This window comes from Malurus melanocephalus, unplaced genomic scaffold (genome assembly GCF_030028575.1).
Source record: "Malurus melanocephalus ecotype Western Australia unplaced genomic scaffold, MMel_1.1 scaffold_81, whole genome shotgun sequence".
Taxonomy (NCBI): domain Eukaryota; kingdom Metazoa; phylum Chordata; class Aves; order Passeriformes; family Maluridae; genus Malurus; species Malurus melanocephalus.
In genome coordinates this window covers 698,516-709,513 of record NW_026623313.1, presented here as the reverse complement: position 1 = coordinate 709,513, position 10,998 = coordinate 698,516, and the positions used below count along the sequence as shown (strand labels likewise).

Genomic DNA, 10,998 nt, shown 5'->3' with positions numbered 1-10,998 from the left:
GGGCTTGCTGTCATAGGGTCTCTGCTTCTGCCCAGTGAAGAGCAAAGATAGATACTGTGTGTGGTGTTTTGATGCAGTTGAAGCTCCCTGTGGGGATGGTTAGAACTGGACCTGTTATATTAAGGTTCTGACAGGTGAGATCTCATACCTGAAGCAGGAGSCTTTACTGATGGTAGCTTTTCCCAGAACAGCATCTCTGTCATCCTATGAGTGTTCAGCCCACAGCTTCAATGCAAGTTTTCTGACTGTTCAACCCTTAGTGACAAACCTGTATTTTATGTCAATGTAATATTGATTTTTATAAAGACCTGTATTTGACATTCAGTGACCTGATGCCTGTTTTCTTTGGATATTGAATATGGCAGCTCTTCACAGTTGTCTGTATGACATTTAAACTTTCCATGTGCCCAAAGTTGGTGTCTGTGGCTTCAGTTTCTGTCATCAAGAAAACCGCAGAGACTTGGTCCAATTGCATCCTGCTGCTTCCCTGAACAGATGCAATAAAGTTTCTCTCCCTGCTCAAAGTCATCTATGCCATCCTTGCAGCCTTAGGAGAGTGGGAAGTTCAGTTTCCATTCTGTGTCTGAAGGCCACTCTTTCTTGGGGTCTCTGTACTATTGGACGTTCTCCTGTCACTCCCAGAGGCTRAAGTTGAGTTGCTAAAGGCCCACAGTGGCCGATATTTTTATCTAGCCTTCTATAGACTTGATTGACAAGGTCTATACTGTCTTGAGGCAGATGTCACAATGCATCCCACTTGTTCCCCACTTCCTCAACTGGCATATGGCTGCTGCTCTGTTCCTTTGGAGCAATCTCAAATCTTAAGTGGGAGTGARTTCAGTCCCCAGCTTTGTCTGAGGAAAGGACTCAGAGAGCTGAGCTAATAAACACCAATAGGGTTTTATGTCTTCATCTAGCCATTTAAGGAGCTTGTGTAAGTTCTGTCTTCACCTTCTATAGCTGYGTTTTTGACAAAGGGCAAGAGTCAAATTTGGAGTTGCTGGACCTACTCATTRATACCTCTTCTGCTCAAGCTGATCCCTTGTGAAAACTCATCCCTGGAACTTGCTTTTCAGATTCTAGCCAAGCTGCACCTCTGCCATTCCAGTATCTGGGTATGTGTTGAGGGACCTGACAAAGTGTGGACTGCCAGAACCAGTTTTGGTTGTGTGCCTGTCCATAGCTCTTCTCAAGCTCTTCCTGCTTTTTATTTCTGAAGTGACTACTCATTTGCTCCTGCTCCTTGCCATGGCTGTCCTGGTCTGTGCTCCCAGCTCAGGACTAGCCTCTAGTCCTGTTAACAGCTCCCTGTTTTCTGCATTCCTCTGGCTTCTGCGCTGATGGGTAAGCTCACGTGTGCTGCCGCAACCTGTCTCCTGCCTCTTCATGAAACACTGKCTTTGTTTTCCCTTAGCATTTTGTCCTGGTCATTACAGATTAACCCCTTTGTGGTTACTCCATGATCACAAATGCTTTGCTGCAGGGCCGCTTGTAATCACCTGGTGCAGTGGTTACATTAACTGGTCTCAGAGCATCAGCTGGGTGTCTGCAAGGGCTCCCCTGACACACTCCACCATCCAGCACTGCAGGCATCCCACTTATGGTTGTGTGGGWGCTGGGGCTGTATAGGAAAGCTAGAGTTTGTAGAAAGGTGGAATACTGATTGAACCAGCTGCAAATATCTTCTGTCTCAGTTTTGATTATGCAGTCAACCAATCTTAAACAATCTGGATTTTACCCCTTCTTTGTCTCTCCTTTTCTGGGTACACTTGGGTCTAGCACTCAGCTGCTAGCACAGAGCAAGGCTGGTCTGAACTTCAGGGTTTCCCTACATGTGCCTGCCTGGAGTGGTGTCCTCTCAAGGTGCACATAAAGGATTCCCAGGCTGGGGTGGCCATAGAGCTCTAGAGAGAGGCTACAGGCAGCTGTGTGCTCAGGTGGACCATTGCCATGAGCCTAGAGCTATCACCACTTTTCCACGGGCACATACCAGCCCCACTTTACTCTGCTGTGCAACTTATCTATGAAAATCATGCCTTTAGTCATGGGTTTGGCTATTTCAGTCCTTCCTGTTGCATCTCCGTCCTCTAAAGCCTGCCTTGAGCATACATAGCTTGTGGGTTAGCTGTCAGCTCCCTTGTGCTATGTTGAACTAGTGTAGCTTAGTGACTGGGTGCCTGGAGTGACTGGTCATTTGCTTCTAGCAGAATCCCTGCTGGCCTTATCTCCAGGGGCCTTGAGATATAGCAGCAAAGGGAACATGTTCCTCATGGGTCATGGGCCTGTCTGGCCAGCTTCATCCCTCCAAGGTGCCAATGCTCCTCACCCACATACAGAGCAGTGTCTGGGGCCCGTGTTAAACCCCTTCCCTGTGGGCTGCCCTCCAGTTTGGCTGGCAGGAGAAGAACAGCCAACGCAGGCTGGTCTTAAGTGCCATGCATGGTGGTAGCAGAAGTCAGCACCCAGGAGCTGTGAAGGACACCCTAGCATGAGAGAGGTGAGTAGAGGCTATGCCATGTACTCTCCACTGTGCTGCATAATCAAGCAGGGGGATGGAAGTGAAGGAGACTTTAAAATAAAGTCATCTCAGCCTTCTCTCAGCCTGTGTTGGTGGGCACRGTCACTGCCCTTTGTGCTCTTGTGACAGAGTGTGCCTCTGCCTGTTATCAGAAGGTATTAAGGTAGTTATGGAGCTGTCCTGTATCAGGACAAACAGTCCCTCATAGAGCTGTCTGCTCCCTGTCCTAGTGCCAGACAAGTTGTTTAATCTGGGAAAAGCGYGTTTGCTGCTGGGGATGCCTGCTGCCTACCTGCAGCACTGCCTGCTCAGCCCTTCTTGGAGAGAGAGGGTGGAGCCGGCTTCCKGCCCCACTGTCAAGCACCAGCCAGGCATTGTCCGTGTGGCTTCACAGCAAACACACCCAGGGCGCCCAGCCCCACCATCTGCCTCACTGCCACTGTCCTCGGAAGCAGAGGCAGTCATAGCAGGGCCCAGCCAATCCTGCTGTACTGATCAGAGCACAAACAGAGGCTGCTGTTGAGAGCCAGACTGGGCCCTGCACCCTGTGTATGACAGCCAAAGCAGGGTCTGGCAYTGGAATCTCAGAGGGTGCCTCTATTGCAGCACTCTGCCTAAACAGGGAGGACAACTGCACAAGTTCTTGTCCCTCCTGAGCTGTAACACTTGTCCCAGAAGTGGATGTTCTTCTTATCCCTCTGCTTACACTAGCCTCAGCCACTATCTCCTCTTTTACCAGCTCCTCTTGCTCTTTCTGGGCTRTGCAGCTGCTCTTCCATGGCTCTGCCCCACAGATTCAGTAGTTTGGGGCTGATCCTGGTTTTTGCGGTTGGTGACAGTGTCCCTGTTTCCTCTGCAAAGCTGATCTCTGAGCCAGTCCCCACAAGAGTGCTAGGCTGTACATCCTTCCTGCCCACTATGCTCTGTAGCCGCAGATGACGTGGAAAGGGATGAGGGTGGGCAACACCCTTTGCCCACTGTTTTCCTTTCCCAGATGATGTGGGTTTTCCCTCCACCCCAGACTGGGCGATGCCTCTGCAGGCTCTTGGGTTTTGCAAGTTTAAGAAAACGTAGTGCCTGGAACAGCCAGGGCAACATCACAGAGGAAATTGGAGGGCTCTGACTCCAATGGCCGGATGCTGACAAGCACGATWATGCCTGTCCACGGGGTGTGTGACACCAGCCCCTGGGCCTGGACCCCAAGGCAATCCCTGCCCTGCAGCTCAGGCATGGGCTGAGCACTGCTGTGCAAAAGTACTGCAGCAGTGGTGCCTGACTCCAGCCCAACAAGCAGCTTCRTTCTGGGTACAATGGTTTCAATTTGCAGTGCCTCTGAGGTCACACTCCCCAGTTCAGTGTGAAGCTGGAGAAATGGTGGCTTGTTCTCAACACACTGAGCACCAGAGTCAAAGGGTCACATAGATCCCTTAGCCCTGGCAAATGGCTCGGYTGCCTGGGGTTGAAGCCAGGCTGGAAACACTTGAAAACAAGTGATTACTGTGGGGAAAGCTACAAGTCACWTTAACTGCCAGGCAAGAGCAGGAGGTTGAACATGTCCTGCTTGACCTCTCCAGCATGCTGGAATGGTCTCATGCTGGCAGCCCCCTGCCACCTCTCTATTCTGCACTACAGTTGCCACCTTTCTGCAGCTCTGAGTTTTATTTCTGGACCTGAAAGCTTCTCTATGTTCTTCCAAAAGCTTGAGTTTCGGTGCTCTCCTTGCTGTCTCCCTGCATCTATCTCTCCCTCTTTCTCCTGGCCKGGGATGGAGATTGTGACTGGAGTGTCTGTGCTGGATCTGGGATGTACTTCTCCCTTACAGAAACGTTAATGCCACAGTTGCATGCATGAGAATTCAATAGAAAGTATTTCATCATGTCCTGGTCAAATCCWCCTCCTTTCGCTGCAGCTTTCCCTTCATGGGCCAAAGGTGTCACCTGAGACTGACCCACCCTGCAGAATTAACCCAAACCCCATACTGGATGTGACAGCCACATTCCCCATACCTCTCCTTGCCCCAGCCTCACAGCCTCAACCCTCCCCCAGCCAGCCCTGATGCTGCACCCAAGACACAATTCTTAGAAAACCTTCTGCAGAAGGAGCACGTGTTTCAGTAAGGAGAAGCAGTGCTTCATGAACTTACGCAGATACCAGCTTCCCCATGACTATTTGGGTTGTGCAAGACTGCTCGGCATCCCTCGTCAACCCAACACAACGGGGCCCAGGACGTCATGGGTGTGGTTGGCCCAGTGTGGAGACTCAGCCCCAACAAAATTCCCACAGAGCCAATTTTAGCAATGCACAAAGTGAGTGGCCAGGGTGCTTGGATGAAAGGAAAGAGCACAGCTCCAGGCTGGTGACTTAAAGGCATCTCTGCCACTGTGCTGGCCTTGGAGGTGCATTGGTGGCTCTAAGGGCACATCTGGAGGTGCTGGAAGGTCAGCCTGGTCTTGCTGCAGGAACCAGGCCTGGGACACGAGGAGCAGCAGGGGCTTCAGAAGGCTTGAGGCACATTCCCACCACACAGGCACGTCTCGCTCTGCGTTCCCATCGTGTGTGCGGCCACCTCTCCTCTGCGCCACCAGACCTCTCCTTTCTTCCATCCTCGCTCTCCACTGGGAGGGCACAAATGCCGTAAGAAACACGAGGTTATTGTGCGGGAGACTCTCGTGGCCAGAGCGGGAGCTCTCTCCTCTAACCCTGCGGCCGGACTCACCCCTAACACCCCGCGGTCTGAGCCGCACCCGCGGCTCGGAGAGTCTCCCTACGGCGGGCAGGGAGCCTCCGCTTCGCTCCCCTTCCCGGGAACRGCCTCCCGGGAGCCAAGGGCTGCGCGGGGGCGCGGGGCGGAGGGACAGGGCCGGTCAGCCGGCGGCTGCATGGAGCTGCTGAGGACGGACTCGCCTCTGGATGAGTTTTGGCCGGCACCGACCTCTGCCCACAGCCCTGCGCGGCCTCCCAAGCCGCGGGCGGAGAGGACCGAGGGCGGCCTCGCCCGACGGGCGCAGGACGGGCCGGAACGGGGCGGGACGGGGCCGCAGCTCCGCGCCGCGTGGCGCGGCCGCTGCTCGGAGCTGAGGGTTCGGAGCGGAGCTGAGGGCTCGGAGCGGAGCTGAGGGCTCAGAGCGGAGCTGAGGGCTCGGTGCGGAGCTGAGGGCTCGGTGCGGAGCCGGGCGGGCGCGCGGGCGGGAGCGGGGCGGGGCGGCCCCGAGCCCCTTTGTTCGGCGGGAGGCGGCGGCGCGCCGCCCCGCCGCTTTGTTCGCCGCTGCCGGCGGGAGCCGCTGGTGCCGGGGTGCCGTGAGTGGGGCCGGGGAGCGGGGGGCTGCGGGAGGAAGCGGGGCGGTGGGGCGGGGGAAGGCAGGTGGGCAGGCGGCGGTACCCCGGGCGGCGAGAGCCCCAGGCGTGGGCTGGGGACGCGGCCGGGAGGGATCGGGGAGCTGGGGGTTTCGGACAGGCGGGGAAAGCTGGGCTGGAGGCCTTCGTGGGGCTGGAATCGGTGGGACCGAGAAGCCAGGGAAGGCTGAGGGCTGGGTCCCCAGTATGGCAGGGGTCAGTGGGACAGCGGTCCCCGGGTGGGCAGGGCCCGTGAGCCCCAGGGTGGGGTGCCTGCTGCTGTGCTCCTGGGCAGGGGAAACGGGGGGTCTTGGATACGGCCGGGGGGACTGGGAGCCGGACATGGGGGGCTGCGGTGAGTAGGGCTGGGAAGTCGGTGTGGGGCCCAGCCAAGGTATGTGGCCCTAGTCCTGACTCCCAGTGTGGCCAGAAAACCCTAGATAGYTGTGCCCCTTCGAAAAATGGGCTCTGTCCACCTGCCCCAGCTGGGGGACCGGCTGCGGGCAGCTCTGTGCTGCCCTGGCCATGCCCACTGCTGCTGCCACCCCACGCTGTCAGCCATCCCCATGCCACACTTCCATGGCCACCGTGGCAATGCCACCTTGTGTTTTGCTTTCCTTGGGCTTGTAACCTCCTGGGACTGTCCTCCTGCCTGGTCCCCTCACCTTGTCTGCCCCAGCCCCTCATCCTGGTGCCAGGGCGGTRTGCTGCTAGAGACTGGGGTAAAGGCAGACACAAAGCATCCACCTTTCAGGGAAGTGGGGAGAGGGGCTCACACCTGGGAGACAGGGCAGCGGTGAGACTTTGCAGGGCATGCAACCACAACAGGATGGTGGCCCTGATGGGCTGGCTTTGGGTCTCTGCTGCCAGCCCGTGCCACCTTCCACAGCAAGAGTGTGTCCCCAGCATGAATGCTTGTGCTGGAGGGACTCCTGCTTGGGTGAGCTTGCTCAGGAGGCAGGCTGAGCTTAGGCTAAAAGATGCTCTAATTCTGGGCAATAGTGRAATAAGTGCAGCTCAGTCATGACCCCCAGGGACATGCCCTGGCCAGAGGTGATGTGATAGGGCTGGCAAGGCATGCTGGGGCCTCCATGGGGACACATACCCTCTGCTTGCCCCGGGCCAGCCCTGACACCTGCTGCCCTTGTTTGCATCATCTCGTGCACAAGCTGCTGAAACCAGGGATGGCAGTGGGTGTCCCTTCTTGTGTCTTCTTTGGCCGGGAGATGTGACGTGGTCCTTCTAATTTCCTCCCCAGTCTCTGGTGTCAGCTGCTTTGCCAGGGCTTTGTGCAATTCCTTGGCTGCCCCACGCTGCCCCTTGCTGTCATTGTCTTGCCTCCTGTTCCATCCCACCGCCCATCCTTGCCATGGAGCTGCAGGATGCTGTGAGCACTGGCCACTGCAGACTTTGGAGGCTGGGGGTCCTGCAGGAGAGAGGGCACAGCACTGAGGTTTGGTGGGGCATTGATGCTGCGTCTCTGCTGGCCCTTGGGGAGTGAAGAGCATATGGCTGATGAGCACATGGTGGGCGATGCTGCTCAGGGGACCTGTCCCCTCCTCAGCCAGGGCTCAGCTTAGGGCTGGCAACTGCAGTGGGCCAGTGGAGCTGCCATGTGTTGCCTTCCTTCAGTGGCCTGTGGATCCAGGATGTGGATCCTGTGCTTTTGCAGGGTGTGACACTGGTTGGGTGCTTGCCCAGTGCCAGGTGATAAATGGGTGCTGTGGCACCAGAGGCAGAGGACATGRTTCTCCCCCTGCCTGTGCCCTCACAGTCCCCAGCTGGTGCTGCCCTATGCTGACATGTTTGCTCAGGTTGTGACTATGCTGACTCTTCCCCTAGTTGTGTCCCTGGAGGGGGCCAGGATGTCCCAGCCTTTCCCTGTGTTCCCTCCACCCACCTGGCTGGCAACAGGGCAGGAGCAGGATGCAGATGGAARCACAGGGAGGTGGTGCTGGACAGGGAATAAAGTTTTGGGGAACAGSTTCCTGAGCAGAGCTGTGTTTGTGGATCTGTGGGTAAGGGAAGGGGTGCTGGTRCTGGGAGGGGGAGCAGRACCGAGCTGRGCTAGCAGCTGGCAGACTCCAGAGWCTCKGGGAGGTGCATGCRGATWTGCTCAGTGCCTGTTTGCCTGCCCCTTTCCTGCAGGGTTTGAGCCAACTGCCTGGTCAGGATGAGCTGGAGTTTCCTGACGCGGCTCCTGGAGGAGATCAACAACCACTCGACCTTCGTGGGCAAGATCTGGCTGACTGTCCTCATTGTCTTCCGCATTGTGCTGACGGCCGTGGGGGGCGAGTCCATCTACTACGACGAGCAGAGCAAGTTTGTGTGCAACACGCAGCAGCCGGGCTGTGAGAACGTCTGCTACGACGCCTTCGCGCCCCTGTCCCACGTCCGCTTCTGGATCTTCCAGATCATCATGGTGGCGACGCCATCCGTGCTCTACCTGGGCTTTGCCATGCACCGCATCGCTCGCATGCCCGAGTCCTCACGSCGCCGGACGCCGGCAGCACGGCGGGCACGCATGCCCGTGGTGCGCAGGGGAGCCGGGCGAGACTACGAGGAGGCGGAAGATGATAACGAAGAAGACCCCATGATCTTTGAGGAGATTGAGGTGGAGAAGGAGAAGAGTCCAGAGGGCGGAGAGAAGCACGATGGTCGGCGCCGCATCAAGCAGGACGGGCTGATGCGTGCCTACGTCCTGCACTTGCTGTGCCGCTCGGTGCTGGAGACAGTTTTCCTCTTCGGGCAGTACCAGCTGTACCGCTTTGAGGTGAGCCCCTCCTACGTCTGCAACCGCAGCCCCTGCCCGCACACTGTCGACTGCTTTGTCTCCCGCCCCACRGAGAAGACCATCTTCCTCCTCATCATGTATGCCGTCAGCGGGCTCTGCCTCTTCCTCAACCTCTGCGAGCTCTTGCACCTCGGCGTGGGGCGAATCCGTGACGCCCTGAGTCAGTCTGACGGGCCCCCGCTCCCAAATGGCGACAGCCCTGCACCACAATACCCCAAGAAAGCCCCCAGCGCCCCCCCCACCTACCACTCGCTGAAGAAGGAGCTGCCACAAGCCCCGCTGAACAACGGCAAGCTGGACTACCRGGAGAGCCTGGCCCAGGGGCGCTTCGCCCTGGCTGGAGCTCCGCCGGTGCACGAGCTGGACCGGCTGCGTGAGCACCTGCGCCTGGCCCAGGAGCACCTGGAGGTGGCCTTCCACCTGCAGCCCCCGCCCCGGCCCCCCAGTCCTGCCCGCAGCAGCAGTCCCGAGGCCAACGGCATCGCCGCCGAGCAGAACCGCCTCAACCTYGCCCACGAGAAGGGCACTGCCGCCTGTGACAGGAGCACTGGTGAGCTGGGCAGGGGGATGGATCCGGCCCACTGGGGTGGTGGTATGGGGGGCTGCCCCTGGCTCCTCTGGAGAGAGGATGCCATTCCCACTGGGTGCTAACCTGCTTTTTGCTCCCCACAGGGCTGTGAGTACCACCAGGGACAGCAGCGGTGTCTGCCAGAGCGGCTGCCACTGCCGTCGTGGGATAGCGTCCTTCCCAGGAGCACGGGGTAAAGGATGCCACACGCCTGCCAGGCGGGGCAGTCTGGGCAGCCCTGTCCCGGTGGGCAGCAGAAGGGTCGGGGGCCATGGGGTTCATTCCTACTTAATTTTCAAAAAGGGAATATCTTATTTTTGTACGTTTTTATAAACTCATCGACATGTGCACCCTGGCATTTTTATACTGCATCCCAATCTCCACTCTGGGCCTGTGCCCCCCCATCTCCTGTTTCACCCACTTTTCCTCCTCCCACACCCATTCTCCCCAGCACGTTGTCCTCACACTCCCTGTGCCCCCCATGCCCTCTGCCAGTCACTGCAGCACCATGGTGCTGTGCATGTGCTGGTGATTTTGGTACTGCCCCTGAGGTATAGGGACTCAAGGGAGCAGGCTGGGGGTCTGGCTGGCCAGGCCAAGCTGTGGGACAGAATGCAGGGCTGGCATTACACTTGAAGTGGAGAAGATGGGAAGGGCCCTGGCGGCACCGTGCTTCCAGAAAGTGACGGTGTGGCCAGGGGGGCCATGCTGTCCAGCATCCTGGCACGGGGCTGTGAGCTGCGGGGCTGGCCTGCTTGGAAATGTCTGTGCAGAGGTCAGGGGCTGTCCTTCCCACTGCCTCCGCCCTGTCCTGGCAGGCCGCCCGCCCTTGGACCAAAACTTGTCTCCTCCCGCTCTGGCTGCAGGGCTGGGACCCCCTGCACGGAGCCAGATCCTGGCCTCACAGTGTGGGGACGTGGTGCCCCGAGCTGGGCTCGGCCGGGAGCCAGTGGAGCATTCCTCATCATCTCAGCCTGGGTCACACGGGGACTTTTGTAGCGTTGTTTTTTACTCAGAAATGATTGTCACTGTTTTTCTTCTTTTTTTTTTTTTTAATATCTATATTAGTAAAGGCTGAAGACGTTTTGTACTGCTGCATCCGGTCATTGAGGAGGAAGGGGTGGGAAGGGAATCCTGTGCGTCTGGGCAGCTGCTGCAGTGCGTGCTTTGGGACCTCCCTGCTGTCCAGGGTGATTCAGTTGTTCCAGCTGTGTGGGGGCGGCTGTGGCCGGGGCAGCCTTCGTCATCCTGGTGGAGAGGGATTGCTCTGGCTGCATTCCTGTTTGGCCCTATCACTGTCGAGGGGCCAGGTGAGGGGTTTTCTTTCCTCTGCCTCCCCGTCCTCCCACCATCCCCCCACCATCCCCGTGTCTCCCTGACCCTCTGCTGCCCCTGTTCCTGCACAACCTGTTGCCCGGAGCAGAAGGGATGTTGCTCTGCTCTGTACTCCCCTGCCCCAGGGCAGGATCAAACCCAGCCAGTGTGCCTGTTTGGGTCAGCACACCTCAGCCCCCTCTCTGGTCCCCCAAATCAGAGCTGGATGCCTTTAACAGTATTTCCCCATTCCCTCATTTCTCAATCTAGAAGCCCCCAGGGAAGCCACATCCCATTGCACAACCACATGCCACCTCTGGCTGCCCCTGATGGAAGCTGGCATTTCCAGGCTGCTTTAGTAAAGGGAACAGGTTTATTTCACTCATCCTGTTAAGCTTTCCAACAAGCTGTGCTGCCGGGAGAGGGCTCGCTTGTAGTGCCACACGTCCTGTCAGCACTGCCACCAGTGTC

General features: G+C 57.7%; 1 protein-coding gene across 4 annotated transcripts; it reads left to right on the top strand.

Annotated features, from left to right (window-relative positions):
- The first annotated feature begins 5,174 nt into the window (after positions 1 to 5,174).
- LOC130574410 (gap junction gamma-1 protein-like) lies at positions 5,175 to 10,303 on the top strand. Of its 4 annotated transcripts, none has more exons than XM_057367620.1 (3): positions 5,175 to 5,660; positions 8,000 to 9,195; positions 9,318 to 10,303. In XM_057367620.1, exons 2-3 carry the CDS (start codon positions 8,025 to 8,027, stop codon positions 9,323 to 9,325), a joined length of 1,179 nt encoding a protein of 392 aa, XP_057223603.1. In that variant the 5' UTR covers positions 5,175 to 5,660; positions 8,000 to 8,024; the 3' UTR covers positions 9,326 to 10,303. The 4 variants fall into 4 exon arrangements, with proteins under 4 accessions (XP_057223603.1, XP_057223605.1, XP_057223602.1 ...); XM_057367622.1 differs by having other exon boundaries at positions 5,175 to 5,679; XM_057367619.1 differs by lacking the exon at positions 5,175 to 5,660 and adding an exon at positions 5,732 to 5,815.
- Positions 10,304 to 10,998: the final 695 nt, after the last annotated feature.